This window comes from Indicator indicator, chromosome 20 (assembly GCF_027791375.1).
Source record: "Indicator indicator isolate 239-I01 chromosome 20, UM_Iind_1.1, whole genome shotgun sequence".
Classification (NCBI taxonomy): domain Eukaryota; kingdom Metazoa; phylum Chordata; class Aves; order Piciformes; family Indicatoridae; genus Indicator; species Indicator indicator.
This window is the reverse complement of record NC_072029.1, coordinates 217,877-245,541: the sequence shown is the minus strand read 5'-3', so window position 1 is coordinate 245,541 and position 27,665 is coordinate 217,877. Positions and strand designations below refer to the sequence as shown.

Below are 27,665 nucleotides of genomic sequence, written 5' to 3'. Positions count from 1 at the left end.
GACTGCTTGACAAAAGGGCAAAGGAGGAGGTTAAAAAAAAAGCAGACTTAGAGACTGGATAGTGTTTGTAAATGAGGAAAGAAGATGTTGCCAGGAAAAAGGCTGCCAAAAACACAAAGAAGTACACTGCAAGCTAAAAAAATTTCCCTGTTAAGTCAGTAAGAGTGAATATGTAACAGCCTCTTGGACAAGGAATGACAGGCAAGGTTCAGTTGTGAGAAGGGAATTTCCATATGAGAATGAAAAGTTTTGTATCTTGGCCCCTTGGACTTTTCACTTTTGTTAAAGCAATATAGTTTTTTCTTGTTTTGCAGAAATATTAATTACTTTAATCAGTTGCTGGTCACATGATCCTCAAGTGCAACATCTGCACCTAACTTAGTTGGACTTGCTGAAAATGTCATGGATGGTGTTACTCAGGGATCAGTGCAGAGTGAAGATGCCTCAGCTGTGAAAAGGCTATTCCTCGATGGGAGTCCAGGAGGCAGTGCTGCAGCCTGTCTGACATGCACGACATTTAACCTGAACATTCCTATTTAAGTTTAGAAATCTTGGTCTGTCTCATCAAGGTGTGGTAGGTGACAGACACTTTCAAACTTCCCAGAGGTCATCCAAGAAAGTGAGGAAAAAGGAAAACTATATTCTTGCTATTCCTGAGCTACAAAACATAGGAGAAGTAAGCCTTTGAATCCTCCTCCTGTCACCACAGAAGTGCAGACAGAGCACAAGGGTAATTTAACAGTAGATTAATAAAAAAGATGTCATCTCTGTACTGTTTAACAGTTTGCCCTGGCTGCTGACATTGTAGTGGTACTCACCTGCTCGTTGCTGGTGGAAGAGATGCTGGACTCTGCCTCCTCTTCCCCTTTATCCTCGTTCTTTGACTTCCAGAACCTCCCCTCACGAAGAAAGCGCTGGTGCAGCTCCAGCTCATCGCAGGCCTTCTTCCACCCCATGCTGCGCTTCACGTGCAGCCGATGGATGTTAACTGTGATGTCCTGAATGTTTTCAGAGGGGATCCAGGCCCTGTGGAATACGGCACACACAGATTCAGAAACGAAAGCAGATGAAGGATCTTGGCCTTTATCCACTTTATGACTATTAGAACATCTTGGCAGTTCACACAGCAAATGAGTATATACTGTCCCAATTGAAATAGACAGTTTCATGAAACAGTTACGGAATTGCCTAGGCCCTTTTGGGATGCACCAAAATACACCACCTTCCCAACAACCAGGAATTAGTTGCAAATGTCTCTTCTCCTCACATTACAGGCATATAACTCAATCAGCCAAATAAATCAGTACACCCACTGGTAGCAATACTACTACGATCCTCCCAAATCACTAAAAAACCTGGAGATGGAAGTAAAAGAGTTATTCTCTGAGATTGCAAAGTGGCTCCCAGTAGGAGCCCTGTCAATGTCCTAGCAGTGAAATAGAAATATTTGTCTTGTATATTATGCTACAAAACCCAAAATTGCAACGTGCCTGCTTAGGAAAGAAAACTGCACAAAGTCAACACGGCTGGTGGTAAGAGCACATCTCTGTCCAGCTTTCACCTTGGGCAGGATTAGCAGGCTGCTACTGATTGGAAGAAACAGTTGAAGTTCACTTGACTTCTTTAATTAACATGGCATTAAGAAACATCTGTGTGGCAACTGTGGAAAGGGAATCTCTGAGCTATTTGACAACTATGAATGTGTTAGACTGGGCTTTTAATTTTCTGAAACAATTATGGCAAAGTACTCAGCCTTTCTAATGCTGGCAACTAGCTGAGCCAGGATCTACAGCATATTAGATGAGATAAATTCTTGTGTTATTTGTAAAAAGCAGCACATGGAATTAATAAGTTACCTTTGGTGGTGATGGCCAAAAAAGCGAACATCAACTTGATTGTCCTCTTTCTGCATTACTTTAGCTGGCCAAAACCCAAAGCCTTTCATTTTGGCCCAAACCAACTCATGATTAGGTATCTGGAAAAAAATGTTCTATTTATTATTGGATATGAAGTATTCTGTTGCTATCTCCCACAAATATTTTGCTGTAATAGAATCATAGAATCATTATACTGTGCCAGTAGCTTAAGAATCTGGTTCCTGTTTACATCTATTGCTATTTTACTTTTATTTATTTTACAGTACACATTTCCCCATTACATGTATTACTTGGTTAAAAATAAAAAAAATACAAAGCCTGAAGAGGGTGTAACAGTCGCTGGAACAGACCTTACCCAGCCCAGCGTTAAACTTGTCTTTATAGCTTCATCTAGGAATAAAGTTTAATTTCTGTAAGCTCCTTATGTTCTTGTGAGACTGTTGTAACTGGCTGATGACCAAGTTTTATAACCTAGACTGGTGCAGCTTTGAACTTCAATCAACATTTCACTTATGTAAAATATCTAGGCTCACAGAGTCTAAAAACTGCTTTTGAAACAAGCTTACTGAAATGGCACATTCAATGCATTAATGACACCAGCACTGCAGGCTTCTACAGACAAACAAACAACTCAACATCTGTGTCAGCAACATACACAGGGATAGCAGAACCAGTTGTCGGGTCGTGCATTGGACAAATAGAAACAGTTCTTGCAAAGCTGAAGTTCATCCAGCTGAAAAACAAAAAAAAAAAGTTACATAAGTAAAAAATCCACTTTATTTCTGTGACTTCAGCACTGAATCTCTGTCCTAAGTAGTAAATTATTTTGGCCCTGCTTGCTAATTTAGGGGAGTTACTTCTGCCTGTGCAAACTAGAGGTGGGAAACTGAGGCAAACTGACAGATATTACTCATGTTTTAGAGAAATAAGGCAGAGGGAGGAGACAAATTAAATTCCTAATGATTTATCACAGCTAAAATGCAAAGAGTAGTTCTTTAAATTCACCAAATATTTAAAGTATATTCTGAAAGAAGTAATTCAGCTGTACAAATGGCAAAAGCATAACAGCTCCTTAGCTTTATTGTCCATTCTCCCCTGACTGGTAAGAAGTGTTTCGATACCTAGCACAGAATTTGGTATGAATTTCATGTGAGGTAGAATTTATATTAGCACGTACAATTATTTTTAGCCAAATTATGTATTACTAGATTATTTTCACAACTTAAATTTGAATATTGGTATTTTCCAAGTTATAGCCCAGTGGCAAAAAAAAAAAAAAAACAAACCCCAAAAAAACAAAAGGAATTCTGAATCAGCTGTTAAGGGAAAATTTATAACAAATTTCACATCCTTTTTATTTGCAATATGAAGAATAGTTTTCCTAGATTCTGACAGGAAAATCAAGGATCTAGTCTACATCTTGGTACTTGGTTCTACTTACTTCATGGCATGTGTCTTTGTAAAGCATCCTGGCTATGTCAGCTTGTTCACTGTCCGCTAGGAAACAAAACACATGGTGTGAGCACAGAGACTTGCAGCTGGCACTGCAATGACTTTCATGCTGTAATTGTCTTGCTTGAGAATACAAAACAATATAGTCACTTGGATAACCCTTCCATCTAAATTTGCTAACAAGCAGTTCTCTATTTGTTTACGCTTGCAAATTTATATGCAGAAACACTTCTGGGAGCTTTCAAACCCAATGATTCGAGCATACACCTGAGGGGCAAACAGCAGCAGAGAGACAGTGCTGCTCTTAAGATGGATCCAACTTCATTCTCTGCTGGTGTCTTAATGACACACTGTCATTGTCCTAAAACAAGGCTCTCTGCTCTCTCACCATCTGACAGGAACACAGGCGCAATCACATAAATATTTCTGTACAGAGTAATGCTGCACAGACTATTTATATGTTTCCCTTTACACCTCTGCATTCTCTATCAGCACATTCACATCTCTCCCTACCTTTGACAGTGTGGATCTTCTGATACTGCAAATAGATTGGTCTCACTCTTGTCCCAGTTTCCCTAATGTGGTTGGTATCTGCAGAGGAGAACTCTCCCTTGCAGCTTGCTTTGATTTTCAAAGGCTGTCACATGGCCTTATCCACACTTAGATTATCTAATACCAAATACAATCCAGAACTTCTAAAATAAATCAAATAAAGCAAGCAGTAAACATAGTACTTTACCTCCATAGAAAATCACTGTGTTGTGTAGAAGCAGCTGAGCATCTGCTTTGAACTCCTCATAACTCCTATACTTTCCTTCATTTACTTTCTACACAAAAGAAAACATATGACTGTGATAAACCTGCCACAGGGTTGTAGCTGGTGTATGCAGAGAAGCTTTTGCAGAAATCTGCACTATGCAACAGAGATCAGGTGCTGCCTTTCCTGCAGAAAGAAGGAATATTCACAGCTCTTTCATGTTTAGTTAGTACCTGAACATCAGCTGCATGGGTCCCTTTATGCAATGTTCAGAACTGAAATATGTGCATTAATATTTGAAAAATATGCGCTTTAGTATTTGACTGAGCTTAAAAACATTTCTCTTGGTTCTAATATAGTAAATCTGGAGTAGCTTCAACAGAGGCCACAGCCCAGAACACTTCTTTATATTAGAATATATTTCCTGAGATGAAGATTTTGTACGTTAATACACCGGCTAGTTTCAAATCACTGCTGACTGCCTTTATACTTCCAGGATCTTCACTTGACAGCCAGTGTTTTCTGAGGAAGGCTGATTGCCTTAGCCTTCCAAACTCCTAACAAAGACTGCATGGAGCTGTGCACTTAATTGTCCTGGTATGGTCTTTTGTCTGATAAGGACATTTTCAGCTGTGCTCTGCCAAAAATCCCTATGAGAATTCTAATCATCAAACAAAACACCATCAGTTTCTAGGATGTTATCAAGGCCAAAAGACCTGTGGAAGCAGGTTATGCTGACACAGTGAAAGGAAAGCCTGACTGTCTTCAGGCTCAATTCATGTTGCTATACTTCAAGCCAGCCAGTAGTGTTGGTCTCCAGAACTGTGAGTGAAACTCTTGTTTATCCACATGTTTCAGTAACAATGATAACACAAAGGCTTTTCACATCTATGGATGTAAAGAACAAGATACAGCACTGCACAGTAATCCAGTTGCAGCAAGGAATAAAGATGAATATATTGTTCATTTTGGTCATATGCACTTGATTTACATGAGTCATGGTCAGACCTTTGATTGAGAAAAAAAGGACAACATTAGTACTTTATTTTTGGGAACAATTAATACAAAACAGATGTCTTGGTTTTCTGTGACCAACAAAATTATTGGTTCTTTATGAACCATTTATATGTTTACAAAGTTGACACCTACACAAGGGTATAATGACTAAAATTGGAATAGGATCAAAATCACTGTCCTGGACACGCAAACACAGGCACTCAAATCCATATTCAGCTGACTTAGATAAAAGGTACTTTATCTAAAGATTTCAGCTACCTACAGCTCCCAGTAAAACCTTAATGCAAAAGGAGTTTAGGGTACTCCATGTCTGGAAACTAGGCACCACTGAAAATGGTTTTACTCTGTTGCCTATTTATAAGGAAAAGGGGGAAATGTTCAGCTCCAGATCCACTGCTGGACACAACACTGAGATACTGAGCAGAAGGAGAATTAAACAGGATTAGTACTTTAGTCCCCAAAGTTTATCTTCACTGTTAAAAGCCACCATAAACAGTGTGGAAGTTAGAAATCATGTCACTCTACCTCCTGTATAGTAGGAACATCAACAGCCGAGTGCACCAGCCTTCTATACATTGGGTGTTTGTTGTCCTTCCCTTTCTTGTTTAGATCTATAGCCTGAAAGGACCAGGAGACAGCATCAGCTATTGCACTTAGAATCTGCTTAAACCTGCAACAAATGTATTTTCAAAACTGCAATAGTTTAGAATATTTCAGGTGAAGAATACAAACTGTGAACCCACAAGGAACAGCTTACATGTCTCAAACGTGCAAAGTGTCCATTTCAGAGCAGTCACAGGCCCAGGGCATGAGCTACTTCTGCCAGAATGATACTAATCCGAACAACAAGACCTTCTCAGTGCATGTGGAAATCCTCATACCACTCATGAGACAGGAAATGAAATGACACCCTCTCATAGCCCCCTCCCTGCACAGCCCCCTGTGGGGAAGCACAGTGCAGCCTCTGCACTGCAGCTCAGCCATTCAATGCCTTCCCTGTCTCACTCACCCGCTCTTTCATACGAGAGACGATGAAGCGCAGGTAGGTGCTCATCTCCTGTTTGCTGGTGTTCTTCTTCTTAATGCTCTGTCAAGGAAAAACATGGCATTGTTTTAAACATGACTTCAAAATTCATTCAATAAACATTTTCTGTGCATCATAATATTATTTGAAAAGGTAACTCTGCATCACACAGTTATTTAGGGAAATTGGCACCACTGACACGACACAACAACTACCTATGTTGCATTATGTCTAGGCTGAAAACTTAGAAGTACCACAACTTTTATTTCTACTTGTATCCACAATACTTTGTCAAAACACCTCATGTAAAAAAGTGTCTAATTAGAATAAAGCAATGGAGCAAGGCATTTTAGGGGGCAGATTAAAACTTATGGAATTGTCTTTTTATTAGTAAGAAATCAATATTTTCAGTAAAACATGAAATTATTTTTAAAGTAATATCCTGTACCATCTACAAAATCTGCGCTTACCAGGCAAAATCACACTGTCTAAGAGGTACTCAATAGGCTCTAACTAGTAAAAACTCAGAGCACTTTTTACTGCTCAAGAAACACAGCAGTTGTTGATTTTTGTGCTGCTTCTCTCACAAAACCTAACCCAGATTCTGGAACACAAACTGCTTTTATTTTTTTTAGCACTTCAGAATCTAGAGTTTTTCCCTTTCTTAGAGACTTGTCTCCATCCTTCAATCCAGGCTACCAGGAATCCCTGAACACAGAGCAGGTGGGTTTCTGCAAATGCTTAGTGTGCTCTCACAAACCAGCCCTTCCAATTCTAGATCATAGCAGCTGTGCACAGTTCTGCATGGCCTTACTATTAAGCAACCTTGCATGGGAAGTGATTTCTAACTGCTCAAATCTCTTGCAAAAACGTTTACTTCTTCTCACATGTCCAAATGCACTGAGAGCCAAGCTGAGTTCTCCCCTTCTTGTGCATCCTATCACCACCTGTATACAAACTGTGTGGACCAAACTGACTTAGTTACACATGCATCCTCTAATTTTGATGGTCTGTTGCTTAGCAAACACAAGAAAATACAGAATCCATGTCCTAACAGATAGCTAAAAGAGGTATGAGGCTTATGAATTATTAATCACTAGAAGCATGCTATTGTTCACTGATGTACTTATATATGGCTCTGAAAATACAGAGGGAGTAGACACATTGAGTACAGATCTTAGAATCACAGAATCATAGAATCAGTCAGGGTTGGAAGGGACCACAAGGATCATCTAGTTCCAACCCTGCTGCCATGGGTAGGGACACCTCACACTAGAGCTTCTACATATTTACTGGGAAAGAGTGCACTATACACAAGAGTGCAAAAAAAAAATCAATTAATTGGATTTGATTGTGTCTCCTCTCCTCATATTCCTCCTGCAACACACTGCAGACACTGAAAACCGCAGGTTGGCTCCTGTGCTTCAGCACATGTGCAGCCTACTCAGTTCAGGACTGTACTTACTACCCCTTTCTTAAATCAAAACTGTACACAGCTCTACCAGTGAAGCTATTTATTTGATTGTTTAGCAGCATGAACAGAGCCATGGCAATCTGTACTGCAGTATCAGCTCAGCCAGAAGCCTATATACACCACAGGCAGCAGAACAACACTACAGCTTTTTCCTGACAGGGCACTACTGCTGTTGGGTAAAACTCACTACTCTGGCAAGGGCCAACACAGGACTTCCTAACACTTACTGTGCATTTAAGCATTATTAATATTAATGGATCTCTAAGCCTTTTTCCAAACTCTGGAATGAGACAGAACCTTACCCTGCCCTGTCTATCTGAATCACCTTCTGTATGTTCACAGTTTACTTTTCCTGCTGTGACAATGTGCGTTCTTCTGGAATTCAATCCCTGTATTCAGTTTTGCATAAACCAACATTGCTACCACAAATGCAAACTCAAACATGCATTAAATTATCTGCATCATGAAGCACTGCTGTCATTTTAGGCCCTGGAGTGTTGTGTGCTTAGACACAGCATTTTAAAAGCCTGAAGCTTACTAGAACACAGTAAAACTCGCACTGACTAGTCCTGTTGCACTTCTTTTTCTGACATGGTTCTCAATTTATCATCCTTTGAAAGTATTTCAGAATTCATGTGAACCATTTTTCATGCCCTGCTGGGCAAGACAGTTTGGAAGAGACTGTGTTGAGATAGATGGCTAAGTCTTATCCTTCAGATCACAAGAAAAGATAGAGAGCTGGTTTTATGTCATTACTGATGGCAGCAATTAATATCATCTTAAGCACCAATGAAAATTATGTAATTAACTTGCCAGTTCAGGAAAGCTTGAATTTCTCCACTTTTGCTTCAATTCCCTACACTGATTTAGGAAAAATTTGATCTCCAAGTTCCTTAGGGAATTGAAGCCTATGGGCCAACAAAATGTCTTTCTATGGCAAGGCTGCTCACTCTTTGTAGAAAACAAGTTATAATCCAACTGCTTTTATTTTCAGCAAAGCTTAGCCTTTAGGAGGTACTACTCACAGTCTTTGGAAGCTATAATGGAAAATGTGTAATTTTTCAATAACACCCCCCCACACACTTTTTGTTCTGAAGACTTGTAGTGGTCTTAGAGAGTAAGCCCAGAGTCATTTAAAGCAAGAAAACAGATAATATGAGATGGGGGATAGGATCTGCATGAAATCTATTCATAGTGACACAAGAAAATGTAACTGCTTTCAGGTCCCCTTACAGCCAGAGTGATAGAGAAGCATGTACAAATGAGAATTAGGTCTTTTCATTTACTACTTTTGGGAAATGAAATCAATGATGGTGGTTTGTGAACCTGTAAAAGTGGCAAGATTCACTGTGTATCTCTTCCCACAGTCAGACCTACCATGACACGCTACTGAAATCCTTATTTGAATATAAATTTCTTTCAAGGAGACTGCTAAGATTCAGCCCAGCCCCAAAAGACTATCAGAATCCTTTTACTTGTAGGCATCCTATTTGTGGGACATATTATCTTAATATAGAATTAGATTAGGTCTGGCTAGGATGACATTAACTGCCCTCATAGCAGCTCATATGGTGTTGTGGCTTAGATTTGTGACCAAAACAGTGCTGATAACACACTGACGTTTTAGCACTTGCTGAATAGTATTTGCAGAGGGTCAAGCTTTTGCTGTTTCACTCTGCCCCACCAGTGAATAGATTGGGGGATAAACAAGAGGTTGGGCAGAAACACAATCAGGCAGATGACCTGAAGTAAACAAAGAGGTATTCCATGAGAAGAATAAACCATGGTGGCTTAAGGGGGTTAAGCATCTTTGGCTCAGGAATTGGCGTCAGTCTATCTATGGAGGGTGGAGAATGATTGCCTTTGTATCACTTGTTTTCTCTTCTCTCTTCTTCCATCTTTTCACTCGTTAAACATCTTTTGATCTCAACTCAAAACTGTCCTTGCTTTAACTCTTCCTTTTCCTCTGTCCCACTGAGAGTTGGGTAGAAATGAGAGAGCAGTTGTGTGGTGTTTAGCTGCCTACTGTGCTTAACCCACCTCAGGGCCATCTTTAAAAGAAATTTGCAACTCTTTTTTGAATCAAGGCAAACTGAAAGACTTGGTCAGGTGTCTGGATTTACACAGGAGTGAAGTAATAACCTTCCTTCTCAATACCAATCCTGACACTGAAGATTAATGGAATCTGGTAAGTAGAAGGTCAAGGCCTCAATTTAACTCCTTGCTTTGTGGATGCAGGAAATACCTTATGTATGTTTTATTTTCTGCAGCACATCTATTTCTTAGGAGCTGCTACCTGGAGGCTGGATTTACACTGCTGTTCATATTCAATCCTCCAGATTAGTAATAGCACTTAGCTGTTATAGAGGCTACCAATATATTGCACTGTGCAGGTGTGGCATGCTCACAGCACAGGAATTCACTGCGAGACTTTACAAATCCCAAGTTTAGCAGCAGCTAGAAACACTCCACCTGCAGTGGTGCTGATAGCCATGGAAGTGATTATCCTTTGCAACCCAAGCTAGCATGCAAGGCTCGGCTCCCAGGGTGGCAATGGTCACTATGCTGCAGCTGCTACAATCTTTTATTTAAATGAAAAAGGTGGGAAACTCTAAGAAATGCAAGGTGACAGTGCCAGCATTCTGTCTAGCTATAAGCATTTATATTCTATTTTCTCCATGGACAGAGGTTGCCTTCTAATCTCCCATTAACTAATATATTTTCCCTTCCTCTCTCAACTGTCATCTGCTTACACACATCAGAGAGCTTCATTTCAGTTCAGTGATGGATTAGGCAAAGGCTGCTCAGTGACAGATGCATGTTTCTAAGGCACCACTTTCATTTTCCAAAAGTCTAGGTTTCCAGGAGTATATCTACAGAGGAGACCTATGGGCATGAATCTAACATGCTTCATCAGTGCTGTTTAGTAACTCCTTCCTCCACCCACTGTCCCTTAGACGTTTTTAGGGTTTAAATTTCCAGAGGAATTTGGTGCTACATATGGAAAGTTTTACTGCTCTGTCACCCTCTCAAACTTCCAACCCTCAGGTCCCCACATTTCCTGTACCATTAAGAAAGGTATGCAGGCACACGGGATGGGTCTTAGAGCAAACAGTGCACCATATGTCCTAAGCAGCACAGCCAGAAGCATCTGCATGAGCAGAATACAGCATAAGATCTGCCTCTCAAGGCTTTCCAAAGTGTTATCTGCTTTTGTAAATGTTACAGTCAAATCCACAGATCAGTTTGCACCTGCATGTTGCATTAAGCACTTTCTGAATATGAAGCATCCTATGAATTAAATATGCTTGCATTCACACAGAGAAGTTGGTAAGAGGCTCTAAGTGGAGGCTTTCCAGTTTCCTCATCGCTGTGAACAAATTCCTTTATACTTTATTAAATATGTCCTATGCCCACTTCTGCTGGATCCCTGTTTGCTCAAGGGTATATCATAGAATCAGTCAGGGTTGGAAGGGACCACAAGGATTATCTAGTTCCAACCCCCCTGCCATGGGCAGGGACACCTCACACTACATAAGGCTGGCCAGAGCCTCATCCAGCCTGGCCTTAAACACCTCCAGGGATGGGGCCTCAACCACCTCCTTGGACAACCCATTCCAGGGTCTCACCACTCTCATGCTGAAGAACTTCCTCCTCACATCCAGTCTGAATCTCCCCATTTCCAGCTTTATTCCATCCCCCCCTAGTCCTATCACTACCTGATATCCTAAAAAGTGGCTGCAGTGTACACAGGAGCACCACAATCTCCCTATGTGAGGGCTCTGTCCACTGAGCCATGTGGTGCTGGCATTGCTCCTTTACTAGGACCTCCCTTCACTCACCAATCCATGCCTATTACGTGCTTGATTATGCCAAGTCCTGTTCATAGGATGTTTCATCCCACAGTTACCTATCAAACTCCTACCATAGCAATCCATGAAGCAAGGCAGTACAGTCAGATTCTGTCTTCTCTCCTTGTATTTTACACTAACCATTCTGACTGACGGCTAGTACTAAACCCCTCTGACCTAAGCACTAAAGTGAAGTAACTCAAGTAACCCTCATTTTTCTGTGCTTCTGGCTTTTTACTGTTTGCCATTCTCACTTGTCAGATTCTGTCTAAAGCTGCTTGCAAACCGCATGATGTTGTATTATGTGCTGTATGAAATTCTAAGTACAGTACTAGAACTCAGAAATAGCCTACTTAGAGAATACTTCTCAGCACAGCATTGAAGATCCTAAGCTCTACAGTTCAATTTACTCCCATATATGTAAGCCCCCAAAATACTGAAACATCCACTTGCGCCAGTATTTTAGCAGCACTTTCTGTAGTCTTTACATGCTAAATTAACAGCTGGAGAAAATTAGTTTCCTCCCTTTATCTAACCAAAGAGCAGCAATAATTGAACAAGTCTCCTGCAATCTTCAAGATCAAGTTGACTAACCATGTCTCTCATGGACCATTCCAGTAGTGGGGAACGCAACTCTAAGTTCACTCAACATTAAGACTTCCTCTTGTGTCCTCTCTACCAGGAATTTTGCTGGTAATATCAATTTATTTATCTTAAGACAATGATTAGTCAGCAGTCAGGGAAAAAATTCAGTCACTGCAATGTGGTTTGAATTGAACTTTGTTTGACTCTTGATTCCTGCTGAGAACTCAGGTTGGTATTGTCAAGTTCAAATAAAAGCCAGGAACTGGACATTCTTGCTTATGGATGCAGTGGAGAAAAACCACTAAGAGCGAAACAGAGCTGTTGTAAGTGTTATGGGAAGTAAAATATTTTAAAGTTATGAACAAATCCTTGGCAATGCCCTTTATGAAATGTTTCTGAGTAGTCAAGTGTGCAAGACAAAGTTGCACAGGTTGACTGAACTAGTACAACCAGCAATTGTGAAACAAATAACCCAAAGGTTTGCTGACCTTGGCAACTTTACAGAAGCAATCTTTACATAAGAATGAAGTGTTCTTAGATTATTTCTGTCAAGATACTAAATTTCAAACATACTTTTACTTCACCTTTTTAAAGAGCTCTGAAATCCCCAGATGAGAAGTGCTACGTCCAGTTACAAGAATAAAGTATGAAAATAGGTGCAGCTCTTTGCCCCAGCTCTTACTTTTCTTGGGCATACATATTTACTGCTGAGAATGCAAAGCAAATACCATTGCCCTTACGTAAGAGTTAAACCCTCTTATGTCCTCTGGACATCAGCCAGGCCTCTCCAAATTACCACAGTGTTTTGATTATAAGCCTCTCTTGCTTTTAAAATAAAATCAGATCAGTCATATCCTAGGAAGGTGGGGAGAAAGTTGCAGAAAAATAATGAAGACTGACACAAGGATGCTAACACCTGTGACAGACTAAACCTTTCTTGTTTACAGGGACTGTGCAAGGCTTCTTAGTCCAAGTTTGCAGAATTTGGGCTTGAAGTAATATGGATTAATTTCAAGGAAAATAGAAGCTGACAGCACAGAGGGGGAAAAGAATGTCATGGTATTCAAAATGGCAATATTCACAAACCCAGTTTGATCATCATCTGCAGCATCAAGTAAGCCAAAGATCTCTGGGGCAGGAAGTATTTAAAGTCCCCAAAATCTTTCCCTAGTCCTTGTACAACATAAAGGGAATCAACATGCAGAATTAAAAAGACACAGTGCAAATGGTTTGAGTTTCACAGGATATTTTTCAAGGCATTTGTTTACTGTTACTGCCATAAAGGATTTCAAGGCTCCAGGATGAAAGCCAAACTGTTCTTAAAGCACCCTATGCATCTGTGCACATTTCATGCAACGATTCAGCATTTCCACTCTGATGATATGTGTTACAAGACAGATGTCAGAAGATAATTCATATGCAAGGTGGCTTTTAAACCAGGTGTCATCTAAAATTATTGATAAATTAGAGTGGGATTGGATCCAGTTTACTTCATTTTAACTATTTATAACAACTATCAATACCTATTACTGAGAACCAACAATTACTAATGCAATTTATTTAAAAGTCAGAAAGCAATTCACATCTAAGTTCATTCTTTGCTTTTAACGGGGGGAACATTGAGTAGCAAAATTTAATGCTACCAATTTCATTTGGAGAGATTCGGCACATGTCCTTATTCTTAACTGGTTTTTCCCTGTCACCGCTTCTGTTCCATCCCTCTTCACTTCCATGAGGCAGGCTTGATTTTCTTGCTATCTCCCTAAACACTGAGAACTCCCAGTCTGAGTTAACAGGCTACCATTTTTTCATGACTGGTTCTAAGGTAACAGCACTCAGAAAGTGCCATTTTGAAACAAAATAATCCATGTGTTTTCAAAAACTGCTTCTCTGCACTAGGGAGTGCAGGAACCATTGTATTCCTTGCAGCACAGGGTCAATCTGCTTCTCTAAAGTTAGATCTAGGCTTCTAGCAAGGGAATTTTCTCTCCCTCCAGCAATCCAAGGCAGAATGCAGCTGGCAGCTTTATATCTTTCTACAGCAGTAATTTTATCTTAGACATTCATATGCATTGTTCTCTCCATTTAAGGAAGTCTAGAAACATGGTTCATTGGGGGAGGTGACGTGGAGATGACAACAATTAGGAGTACCTGGCTGATTCAAGGCCAGGCACCAAGAAGCACTATCCTGACTAGAACACTCACTCTTCAGATGGCACACAGACAACATATGTGCTCCTTCCTGGAAAGCAGATAAAGACACTCTGCTGGCTCCCTACCATACTCATAAGAACAGCAACTTCAAACAAAAGCAATATAGGTATGGATGCATGAATTTGGTGACATCTAGACTTTTTTTTTACACCAATAGAATTCATAGAACTAAATGAGAAGCAGGATTTCACTGCTGCCTTTTTTTTTTTTTTTAATATTGCCCTCATCAGTGACATGATTGTGGTTTTAGAATGTAAAAAATTATCCCAATAAAATATTAAAAATGCAGTCATCAAAATACAAAAATGTTACATTATGAATCATTAAAACGTTAAGGAAAAGCAGTAGCATCTGATACAGCACTTTGTTTACTGGTGATTTCCACACTCTCCATTGACACAGGGCATGCACACGGACACACATTCACACACAGGATTGTCTGTGTGTTCAGGTGCACAGGTAGACCTTGCTGGAGCCTTCAAAAAGGGTCATCTGCTACATGCTGGTATCTCTGTATAGATGCTCCAGCTATGTATCAGCATTTCAATATACAGTTCTTGGTCCATTAACCTGGCCAGATCATCTGGTCAGCTTAATGAATCTATGGATGAACATCAACCCTCTAATCAGCACATGAAATCTCATAGGTACTCACCCTGCAAACTGGGCACTGCCAGTGACTACTGCTGTCTCTAAGCCTGAACTCATCAGACAAACACTTGGAATGATACACACGAAAACACAGGTCACATATCAACACCTCTCCAGGTAAATGGCATTCAAAACAATACCAGTCATGATTTTCTGTTTCCCAGTCCTACAAAAAATACAAAACATTTTGGTATGACATTCTGTCAAAATCTGAAAAAAAAAAAACACTAAACAAAATTGATATGTCTTGAAATCCAGCAGCAATTAGACATTATAAACATTTTAAGAAGTGTATAATGTTTAAAAAACAGGGGAAAATCTACATGCTTAAAGATCTTAATCAATTCAATACACACTAACTCAAACAGAAAACGAATGCCAAGTTTTAGTGTTTTCAAGTCTCTGATGTGATTAGTAACAATTTCAAATACAAGCTCTATCCACAAGGAAAAGTGGGTTTGTTTTCCACCTTTGTGTAAAACACTTGTTGACCTCTCTGCATTAGTCTACAAACAGAAGCTTGTGCACCTCAATGGACCATACTGATTTCCTTGGGCCAGTTCCCCTTTTGTTGATCCTTACAGGGTTTTTCCAACTGTAATTTCATGAAGAGTGGTCCCTTCCTCTCTTTACTCTCCTAAAACTGATAACTTTTCAGTATCAAAGTGTTGAGTTACAAAAAAGCAATGAAATCATAAACCTATTACTGCAAGAAATGTTTCTGCTAAGCAATCTCAGTGCAATTAAAAACTAGAAGATATTTCACTTGCAGGGCCCAACAGCACTGGACTTACTCCTGAAATGCTCTACAGAAGCCACAGGATATGGTTCTGCTGATGCACAGATGTCTTTAATACATTCTTCCTTGACATTTCAGGCCCAGCAGCCGAATTCTGATCTTTGAAACAATGCGCACAAGCTGTGCTGAAGTAAATGAAAGCAGCATGCATATAATTTGGAGGCAGAATTTTGCTCTGGGAATCTATAGCACTAAAACCAGACAGAAATGCCAGTGGCCACCACTAACTGTTTATGTTTGCTATCTGAAATGACACACTTTTCCCTACGCTTAGAAGATAAAATAGCTGTAATATCTCAGATGAAACTCCCAGTGCCTTTTCATATCAGATGAAATTACTCCTATTCTTCATTAAATTATCTTGATAAAAATCTGACTCAGCTATTTTTAATGTCATGTTGTAAAATTGGAGTGAGCAGTTCCCACCAACTGCCAGACTGGCATTTGTCCACTTCCTACTTTCCCGTGCCTTGGAACTAGGCTCAGCTGAGTCCTTGTGTGAGAGGTCTCCTCCGATGGAGCAGTGTTAGCAAGTGCTACACAGAAGTGATGCTTCCAGTCCCTGCTGCTGAGGAGCAGCTGTGCTGTGCACATAATTCATCTGACCAGAGCCCTACGAATAGAAGAGATTTAGGAACAGCCCCAGCCCAGACTGCCTACACTGAAGCTTATATACCATGAATGCTGGGCTGCAGGGGCAGCACCTTTAAGTGAAAGAAAACCCAAACAACCCTTAAACAGTAATTTCTAAACTCTTTCATAGTTCAGAGTAACAGTGTAACTTGACTCATCTGTCATCACCCCTGATTTAATTTTATTTGACAATTCTGCGTGTCTCAGAATGGCATATTTAATAATACCACCAAACTGGATATAAAGAACACACGCTTGTTTCACCAGATCCTTCCCCTTACACAAAGCCAAGTGGCAGTGCACTTTGGGGTGTACTTTTTTACAATATTTTAGAAACAACTAAAGATACTGCATTGTTGATGTACTTGATTTGCCTGTACTCTGAGAAAAATCATAAAGTATTGCTTTATATTTCTTTCATGTTAAGTATAATATTTATCTTCTTTATGAAACAAAATATAAAAAATCATATGGTAGTAAAGGGCCAACTAAGCAAGAAAAAAATCAGTTTTGATCAAAGACCCATCCAGACAAAAATCAAAATGAGAAGACCCCAGTGGGTCATGACTACTGAAGAATTTAGCCACAGAATCAGGACCCCAGGAGTCTTCATTTTAATTCATAGCAGCTACTTATTAGTATATCCCAGATATTCCATTGTTGGGAAATACGCTGGCAACGAGACCTAGAATTTCATAAGCATATGAAACGGAAATATACTTGCTGGCAACAAAAATCATATGCTCAAGCCAGAAACCATGACGTTAAATAAAACACCAGAAGCAGTTTCCTTCTGTATTCACACTGTAAAGTTTTGCAAACATCAGTATTTCTAAATAAAAGCACTCCGCTTTTTCCACAGAAAAGCTTTTTCGTTGAATGCAGTATATTTAGTGCATAAGTATATAAAAAACATTAATTTCTGTAATATATTTGATTAGTTAATAAAATACAATGGTACAAGTCCTTGTGAACAACTACTGACTTCAACAGCAAGGTCAGAGGCATTCATTTTGCTCCAACAGCAGCGAAATGTAGTTTAGTCTCTTGGTTTACATTAAGTCTGAATAGGAGTAGAATGTGCAGGAGATCATTTAAATAGCTCCAACTCGGACCGCCGGTGCTCGGGGTAGGGCAGGTCAAAACCACCGGCTGCAAACACGGTTAAGTCTGCATTTACCAAGCACACCGCCAGGTGGCAGCAAGCACTCCGGAGATGCCTGGTTAAACAGCACCCGCGGCAACACCACCTCCAAGCGTAACGTGCGAGGAAGCACCGCCAGCCCCCGGGAGAGAGGAAACCATCCAACTACAAACATACATAATGCGGACTAAACTCAAACTAGGAAGTGATATGGATGATGGTGGTGGTTAATATAGTAAACTAAGCTATCCTAATGGAAGACAGAAACGTAATAGAAAATATAACAGAATTCAAAACCACATAGTGCAAAAATTGTTCACCTTGTTTTTTGCTGCTGTCTGGGAAAAAGGCTGCATACCGTAGGCCTTTCAAAATAAAAACAAAACAAACTTTGTATCTATACTGTTAGCCATGCGATTATCAGGATATACACAAGGCTAAAAAGAATTCATGCACAATGACCAGGAAATCAATCTGTTACTTCTAACATCTGGTTGCATCCATTTCCTCCTGTGCTTTTAGAATGCAACCCAATGCTTGCACCACATTTTCTTTCTTTCTTTAAAATATCCCATGTACTTGTATCATTGAAATAACCCAACATCCATCATCTTCCCCACATATACACCCACCACCAGGCCAATTTAGAAATCGTGAAGAATATTAATGATTGCTAATTAATGTACTCTCTTTGAAACATAAACCTTCCCAGGGAACATAAAAGATCCCTGTAACATCACTTCATGCACAGGGAGGGACCCCACTGAAATCAAAGCCACACCGTCTTTGCTGCATGTTACCAAAGATTAAGCTAGCATTTTATCAATAAAACTCACAGGCCCTTTTTGTGTATAAAAGGTGACACATTTTCCTGGGAGCATGTGGAATGCAGGAAAGATCTCTGCCACAGGGACTCAATTTGCCAATATCCTGTCACAGGGCCGGGAAAGCCTCTTAGATCACCATGCTGACAGACAAAGGGAACCCAGCACCAGGCTGCCCAAGTTCAGCAGTTCAGTGGCACCCAGTGGCTGGCCACAACTCCCAAGAGGGAGCAGATTTGGCAGCAAAGCTGCATAGCTCAGATGTAACAGGAGGCTTTCCCCCTTCATTTTATTCCACTGCCTATTGCATTTGTAGATACATGCTTCAGCAGGGCCGCAATTATCTATTTGTGGGATTTTATTTAATAGCTGAGGAGCTATGATCTGTTAAGCAGAGTGGGACCTTGCAGTGATGTGGGTCACTCGTGGTCACTTTTCTTTGTATTCAAATCAGTGAAACATTGTATCATAAAGGTCACTTTGCAATGACATGAATAGTTGAGATTTCTTAGCAACACGAATGAAACAATGCAGCAACTTCAAAATACAGCTTAATTTATGACTAACGTGAAAGCTTACTTTTTTATGACTTGTCTTAAGTAGGTTGTCTTAAAGTAAATACACAAATTTACTCTGGAAGTACAGAAAAACAACACAGGATAGACAATGTCAGGCTATCCAGTGCATCTGACAATTTAAACACAGATAAACCCAATAGAAAGGAATGAATCATCATGTCATGTCCTCTGCTGTAGAATAAAATACATAGTTGTTGTCAAGGAAAGAATAATTTTAGTGCATAAAGAAAATGTCCATTATAATGCAAATATACATGGAAAAGAAATGCTTACTCATTAGTAATGGAGATTTACTTAGCTGTAATTGAAATAAGGAATCTGTATGTTGGAGAATGTGACATCCTGCTGTGCAATTAGAATACCATTAAGTAGGAGATGTGAAGCACATACTGACAGTAAAATTATCAATAACTTAGAAGTCACAATTGCAACTATTGGGTCACTTCTACACCTTAGAAAGCCCATAATTCTTGTTAAACAACAACAATAACAAAAAGGTAAAAACAATTAAATTAATTTTTCTTCTCTTCTAAATTCCACATAGGTATAGCACATGAAAACAATATAACCTCCTTTCTTAGACTTTTTCTAAAAGGACCACTTTGCCTTTTTATAATGCATATTCCATTAACATAGCTCACTGCTTACCTGTTAATCTGTTTTCTCCAAGTCCCTTAATGGTAGCCCAGATACTGGGTATTAAGTCACTGTACTATCAGGAGGTGGAGAGAGGAAAAGGGAGGGGGAAAAAGGCAAAACTCTACTCATGAAACTCCCCATTGTGGGGATGTGCTGGTTTCACACTGTTGAACTAGATTTCCCAAACCATTCAAAATATGGGTATCCTTTGGACCCAACCAGTAAGCTAAAAGAACAAAAGGGTCACAGAGATGGCAAGATGAGTTGTAGCTCAGTTATCTCCTTGGGGCACTGGTGTTTGTCTACGAGCAGCATACACACAGTTCTGTCACTCTAAATCCAATGTGACACAAATGGAAGGAAGCCTCTTCCACAGAGCTCAGGGTTCCCAGCACTTCCTCTGTGGCACCAAGCCACAGCACTCTGAGCTTTTTTTCCCCCAGGTGTTCTGTTTCAAGTGCTTCTCCAGAGTTTCTTTGCTGCTTACACCCACGTGGAGGCATCTCTCTCCTCTACACCCATGCACACACAGCTCTTTCCAGATCCCTGGATTCTCATTGGGACCCACCTGTGTGCAGCATTCCTGGGCAGCCCTGCAGTGTCTAACCTTTAACAGTTCCTAGAGCTCCAGCTGGCTAGCAGACAGAGAACTCACAACAGGTTTCCACATTTAGTCTAGAAGAAGAGTATTAGCAGATAGGCAGCATCGTAATAACAGTTTTGGTCTGCAGCAGTGCTGGAATCTAGAATGGTAACAAGGTCCATGTCAGCTGTTTACAAAATACAAACCATTTCAGTAGTGTTTGCAATCCACAGCTGTTTCAAGATGTTTTCAAATCATCAACCCAAAACTTTAGTTTTATCTTCTCCTGGTGTGATGGTTTGAAACTGTCTTTTTAATTTTTCCTTGCAAAGTTCAGAACAGAGAAAGTGGAAGAATGTAAATAAGTCACTATTGGGTGTAAGAAAGCAAAATAACGATTGTTCTAAACACTTCCATTGGATAGATAGAAATGTTTAAGAACTGTTACCCAAAACAAAGTAGGCATTCGGCACATTCTGCGTTCGGCAGTGGGGGCAGTTGCTGGGCTGTCTGGCTGCTGTTTTCTTCTTCTTCTCTTCTGGCCGAAGATAACACACTGACCTTGGCAGCTAAGTTAACAACTTTCTGCTCTAACTAACTCTGCTTCTCTGTCCAGGGGGGTCTGGGGGGAAGCTCCTGGGAGAGAGAGAGGCCCCTTTGAGAGGGTCCCCTTGGGGGGAAGCAAAGGGAGATCGGTTGTGCTTTTTCTGTTGATTGTATATATTTGTGAATGTTGTGAATTTTGTATCTTTGTACATATTCATTGCATTTCATTGTAGATTTTAGACTTTGCTTGTAAATACAGCTTTTCATTTGCTTCCAGACTGAGCTAGCCTGGTTATTGTTGGTTATTGTTGGTGGGGGGGGAATTTCAGCTCACACCGACATACCTGGCTGTTTCATAACCCATTAGAAAACTGTGAAGTATCTCAGTGGATGAATTCCTACCATTTCTCAGTCTGCCTTTTTTTTTTTTTTGACATCTAATGAGACAGGCCAAGCTCAATTTAAAAATGTAATTTCTGAGGTGAATGTTCTAGATCCTGGTATTTTAGGATTTGGGAACAGCCATAAGGAACACTTCTTTATCTTCTCCCCATCTCCCTCAGCTTTAACATCAAAGTTCTTCCAATTTTCCCACTTTCAGCTAAAAGAGCAGATTTAAAATCTCAGATTCTGCTATAGTTTCTCCATTGGTCTTCAGTAACTCTTCACTGGAACCCAACTCAGCTGGCTACTGGGCTGTATCTAGTAGACAGACTCACTGAAAGAAATGCCTCCCACAAGTACACATTACTTTTTTCCTCATCTTTCATTTTGCTTTAGGCTTTGCAATCTGCATCCATCACTCAGACACCAGCATTCATCAAGTACTACCTGGGTCGAACAAACATCATGTGGCATGGAACACCATTCCCAGGATTTTTTCAAATGCAGTGGGGATACTGCATATGTTTTTCACTAGAGGTCCTAGCCTGCTGTGAGGGCAGCTCTCCTCCTGCCCTTTGGGTCAGCCTTCTTTTCATGCCACATCCCCCTTGGCTCCATCTGTTCCTCAGCAAGCATGAATCCTCCTGTGAACTTGCTTTCAGTAGCCCACTGTATCTGCTTTTATCTTTCATCACAGTGATAGGTGAGGCTCCAAATGGAGGAAGGCAGGATTAATTCCTCTATGGCTCAGAGAACTTACTCCATCCTTGGGGTAGGTAAATGGTGAGCTAGCTCTTTCATAAAGTATTTCCCTTTTATTATTACTGTAAAGGACCTGTATCTGATCAGGTTGATGACTTTATAATGATAAAATTTCTTAAACCATACCACGTTGCACATTTAATATTAGAATAATGCATTAAACAGCATCAAAATAAGCTCATTTTCTCCCCTGTAGTTCCCTTGCATGTACTAGATACATTGCCTCCTGGTTTGCATTTATTTTGTCTCCCTGCTGCTTTTGCTCATCGAAAGTACTCAGCAAATAAACAAGCACCATCTCTCCTTCAAAGCCAAAAAGACATCAGCAGCTAGAATCCCTTTATGAAAACTGCTTCACTTTTTCTTCTCCTTCGTTTTTCAGAAAACTACCACAGCAGCTACACCGCTGTGTGCTTGTTCAGACAGGATCATCTGTGCACTGCAAAGCAGTTGTCTTTATAGACCCTTCCTTTGATGTCCTGGGCTTACTCCTTAAAATGAATTTCCATAAACTGCCTTTGTAGGACACTTTGTAAGTATTCACTACTCACATTTTACTGCAAAGAAATCCAAAGCAATGATAAGTTCATTCATTGCCTAATTTCAAATGCATGTATTTATGTATGTATGTATTTACTTAGGTAAGTATTTTCAGAAATTTCTCTCATTCTATTCTAAAAGGAACTAATATAAAACCATTAGTCAGAAGACAGACCAATATACCTTTCTCCACTGTGCATATTAACCACAGACATATTTATAGGCTAATGATTATCCATTTCCATTTTTTTCAGCAATACCTGCTTCCTCTTCTGATATGACAATGCAAGAAAACTCAGGTTCTGCAGTGAATTCTACAGCCTCTCAGAACACTTTTGGCTTTCTTTCATCAAGTTTAATCTGCAAGCCTAAGTTTATGCAATTATTTGATTGCGGTTTGTCTTAGAAGTCTTCTCTTTCTGGCAGAAAACACCAAAGTCTTCTCTGGATTCCTGCCTAGACAGGCAGATTTTTATGCCCTCTCCTACCTTGTAGTTCTTGTTCTGGACAATTCAAGGAAAGCTTTTTCAAGAAGTGTAGTAGCACGCCAGTAGCCAAAATGACTGCTAAACCCTTTGCCATGTTCATCTTCTCAGCTTATGAGCTGTGTTCCTAAAGTAATAAATAAATATCAGTTTCCTTCTCCAGAAGATTGTGTCTGGGTAGCAATAGCTGACATTATCTGAGGTGAGACAATACAAATATTCTCCTCCAGGACATTAGAAATAGAAAATAGTTTCAAATGGAAAAAAAAATCCTTTCTTTCTTCACATTCTGCATGAGTTCAAGGTTAATACAAACTTTCAACTTATCTCTTCTGAAACTGGACTTGCTTCTGCTAGTAAGGTCACCATTTTTCACTCAGGTTAAGCCAAGAGGAAGTTTGTAGGCTGTTTTCATTAGAGAGATGTATCAGTGATGGGCTGAGGTATCTATTAGGTGCAACGCCTTTTATTTCCACTTTCTATATGGGAAAGTTTTATTCCCCTAGAAGGCGCTCGAATCCTGACCAGAAAGAAACCATCTCTTTGCTTGAGTTTCCTTCCACTAGGATCTGGGCACAAAAAGGGTCTCTCTCCCCTTTTCTTTCTTAAAATATGTTCACGTTGCTTTTCTGGCCTTATTTTGTCCATGGAAGTTTTTGGCGTTTTCCCAGGCTGACATTTCTGCATACTCAGAAACATTTAATCTGAACCAACAGCAGAGTCTCCTACACACTTCACTTTAATAAAATCTCCAGCTTCTTGTCCATGTTCCCTGTGCTGTAGGTGTGGTTGGAACAGTTTCAGCTGTCAGTGATAGAAAGGCACGAGGGCTGCATTTATTGTGAATGAAGCATGAATATTAATAAGCCTATCAGCTTCAGTGAAGTTTCATTCAGTGACCAGCATGACACAACTACAAAAGATTCAAAACAGTTGCCAGAGATGCAGAGCATTTTGAATACGAGGTTAATAAACCAAACATTACTAGGTCAGGGCTGGCACAGAAGTGGAAAAAACCAAGATCCACACTTTCAGAACAAACTCAAGATGGGCTGAGCTATGTCATCTAGTCCATTAGCATCAGCTAAGTCCCATGATGGAAGCCTTGTACAAATTACTTTGGCTAGCTCACTTCAAACCCGTAGGCAAACCATCATCCCTCCAATCAGAAAAAACATTTTGTGAAATCTATGAACACCATCAATATCTCAATTCCACAACAGTGAGTGAAAGCCTCAAAGAAGAATACAGCACTACGCTGAATGAACTTGTGAAAGACAAGTTGACAAAGCTGAGAAAGGCAAGTGAAGATACTGATGACATTTAAAAGAAGCATCATCTCTTAGCTATGTGGTGACAAAGACACTACAGTGTCTTTGCTAATAGCAAAATCCTCCAAAAACAGTGTGAGCTCTATTTTTAGAGGATTGAAAATAATGATGAGCAATGGAGAGGGAAGAAATACTCCCAACCAGATACAAAGAGGAAAACAAGATTAGAAAAGGAATGCAAAGAATTTTTGGTGATCCTTAACCCATCTTGGATCCATCCTTAACCTGGAGACAGGAAGAGCCTCTGGAACAGCAGTGAGGCCACGCTCATGAGCTGCATGCTAACAGCCTTAATGCACAAAGAAGGGAGGGTCTTGGCTTTAACACAGCAAGAATTTAGCATCCACAAGGTGGGAGGTCAGAATTCTAACTTGCTTCACAAGGACAAAATATTGTACACTTTGATATGGCAATTTGAAAATATTTCTGAACTTTCACAAATTCACAGCAGGATATTACACCAGTGGACATTAGTTTTTGGTTCATTAACATGTAGAATTTTACATTTGGGCACTTTGTGCAAGAAAAATCTCTGCTTTTAGCACGCTGTGGGGATTGGTAGGATGGCAGCCTCTTAGCGAAGTAAACCCTGAGCGATGGGACCTTAGAGGATGAAAAGACAGATGGAAAAGAAAGATTCCAAGAGTTCCAGAAGCTCATTCCCCTGGAGTGCCTTTGCATGACCAGACTGTTATTTGGCCTGATACTCAAAGCCTCCTCACATGCTTTCTCTGATGTGTGGAGTAAGAGATGGAAGCCAATCTGAACTTTTCTCTCCCACAGGATCATTCACTATTTGCTTCAGTGAATCACCAACTGTAAAGAACACTAGTGCTTCCAGGGTAATTAGGAATCTATCTGTAACATTCCAGCCTGGAAAATCCTCAATTTCTTAAAATATGCAAGAAATAGCAACTCCTATGGTTTGGGGTATGTTTGGCTTTGGATCACTGAATTCACACAGGACTTCAGATTAAAGGCAATGCAGACAGTTCTAAGAGCTTTCATGATGAAGGCACTGGCTGTCACTATTCTGTTTCACATTATCCTTCTGCTCCTAGCTGAAATTAATGGGATGCACTTTGAAAGCATTCCTCAACTTAGCTAGAAGTCCCTCCCTGTCTTGTTAGCAATAACTGGGAGCTACACAGGTTGATTTTGGTTTGAGGTTTGGTTGGTTGTTGGTTGGTTTTACAATGTAGTTCATGTACAGAAAAAAATTCCAGCCGTCATGGTGACTGTTCTTAAGCTGTTTGCAATTATATTTGTATTTATGGAGATTCAAGATGACATAGCCAATTCAAGACCAGCTTCTGGCTGCCAATACTGACCTAGTATGGAAAAATCAATATAATTACAAAAGCAATTAATCTGGACAAGTAAGGAGTACAGCCTTTGTTCAATCTAAAGCAATTTACATTAACACAAATATAAGAGCCAAAATATTCCTTTCTCATAGATTGATCCTAGCAAAATTGAGCTTGCAATACATCAAATCACAACAATCACTGGGTGTGTGCTTAGGGTCATTAGGGTTAATGAAATCACCTTCAAAACTCACAGTAGGTTACAACAAAGGTTAAAATGATGGGAAAGGAGACAGAGTAAAGAGATGGATTATTTAGACAGCCTCAAGACCTGAAAGTATCTGGAGTAACTCTGAACAAGCGCTAATGAGCTAGCAAGTTATGAATACGTGAGTGCGTCAGGGAAAGGCATGGGAGAGCAAGCAAACTGCTCCTGCAAACCACACACTCTCCACTACACTTTACAAAAGTCTGTAACACAAGAATTGAAGAGGCAATAATTTAGAAGTGGAGAGGACAAAATGCACAGGAAAATTACTGTGAACCCCAAAGCCAGACTTCACTTAGCCAGAAAAATTGCTGACTCTCTCTACCAGCAATCAATTACACAATCAGAAAATAGAACTCTGAAAAAGAGTAACTTCTTGAAAATGTAATCACCTCGTACATGTTTTGTCAGCAAAGAAATAGCTCCAAGTGCCTTAACTAAGTGTGAATCCATACTCTGCACATCCAATTAGAGAATGTAGCCACTGTGAACCAACTTCAAGCACAGCACTGCTACCAGATACGTTGTATGCAGATGCAAACAACAGTGATGTGTTAGTAACATAGGTTTACTTTAGAAGATCACAATATTGTCTGGCTTTATGAACACATGTAAACTGAATGCCTCTCTTTGGGTCAGTGCAGTTTTATGACTTTAATCGTGGGAAGAATTAGCATGCTCAAAATAGCTCCATGAACACTGTCTGCAGAAATATCACACAATATGAAAATGAGTAAGACTAACTCTAAGAACTGTACCTCTCCCTCCACAAAGCTATATGACATTGGTGCTTTAATTTGATTTCTTCTGTTGGGAATAGACTAAGCACTATTTTAGACATATAAAAGTACATAACAATCATGGCATAACTGAAAACAGAAGTGAACAAGTAAGGAGATTCATGATTCTTGTCTTCAGGATCTACATTAAAAACAGTTAAGAACACTGATCTGCAATCTTTTTTCTAAACTTGAAGAGCACGGACATAATTTATTTTATGCTAATAATAAATAGCAGTTTCAAATTCCACAAGTTCTGTGACAAAAATAAATAAAGATTTAGAAAGAAAAAGTAAGCTTCCATTACCATAATTCAGGACTGATATTTCCCTTGCAAAGAAGAAAATCTGCAGAGATCTTGAGGAGTTACATAACAATGGCACCAACAAACAGCGAAAATGCAAAATTCCTAACTAAAATCATGGATAACAATGGAAAATAATTTCTTCTCTCATTTATTTGGTGTCAAATTCACTGATAATCTCCAAGATGAGAAAACCTGTAGGATGAGAACACATTTTCAAGATGTGCACATCACCTGTACTGATGGCAAATGAGCAAACAAGATGAATACAAGCACAAGCCCCAGAGCAGGATTTGCAGCAAATTTCTTGTATAGGCATCAACCCTTCAGTGTCAGTTGGAATACAGCAGCACATTTGGCCGTGGACTCCACATTTTGAATTTTGCAACTTACATGATAATATTTCTCCCACATACACTTGAGAGAAAAATTTTATACTATTTTCAATCTGATCATTCTTCTCACAAGTTTTTCAGAATATTCCCCTTCTGACATGAGTTGTCCCATTTGATGCCTTTGAGACTGTTCCATCTTTGCACCTCAGCTTGTTCTTTTCTATGGTATCTCTAAATATACGACGCTGTGCTTCATTTTGTTGCCATAGCTTCAAGATGCCAACAGAATAATGATAGCAAAGTAGCACCACTTTTTAACATATTCTCTGGTGGCTCAGAGTTACCCTATCAGAGATCATGTCCTTACTGCAGAGATCCATCATTATGTCAACGTGTTGGAGAGAGAGAAAACTTGGAAACACACAGGTAAGCACCATGGATTATCTAATTATTTCTTTGTGCTTCCACACTATGTCCAGTTCCTGATAGCATTTAGCAATCAGCCCACAGTCAGCATTTAAC

The 27,665-nt window shown here is 39.8% G+C and overlaps 1 protein-coding gene across 8 annotated transcripts in view; it reads right to left on the bottom strand.

Annotated features, from left to right (window-relative positions):
• The window catches only part of ZMYND11 (zinc finger MYND-type containing 11), a 56,432-nt gene that overhangs the window by 8,177 nt on the left and 20,590 nt on the right, over positions 1-27,665 (bottom strand). For 2 of the 8 annotated variants that reach the window (XM_054390215.1, XM_054390216.1), the window contains exons 3-10: positions 14,907-15,068; positions 6,113-6,190; positions 5,629-5,721; positions 4,069-4,156; positions 3,319-3,374; positions 2,533-2,610; positions 1,857-1,975; positions 819-1,026 (exon numbers count right to left, since the gene is read on the bottom strand). In XM_054390215.1, coding sequence (XP_054246190.1) covers positions 819-1,026; positions 1,857-1,975; positions 2,533-2,610; positions 3,319-3,374; positions 4,069-4,156; positions 5,629-5,721; positions 6,113-6,190; positions 14,907-15,068 — 882 coding nt within the window. Of the gene's footprint in view, positions 1-818; positions 1,027-1,856; positions 1,976-2,532; positions 2,611-3,318; positions 3,375-4,068; positions 4,157-5,628; positions 5,722-6,112; positions 6,191-14,906; positions 15,069-17,798; positions 17,844-27,665 lie in introns of all 8 variants that reach the window. The other 6 variants (XM_054390214.1, XM_054390219.1, XM_054390217.1 and 3 more) reach the window with 6 other exon arrangements.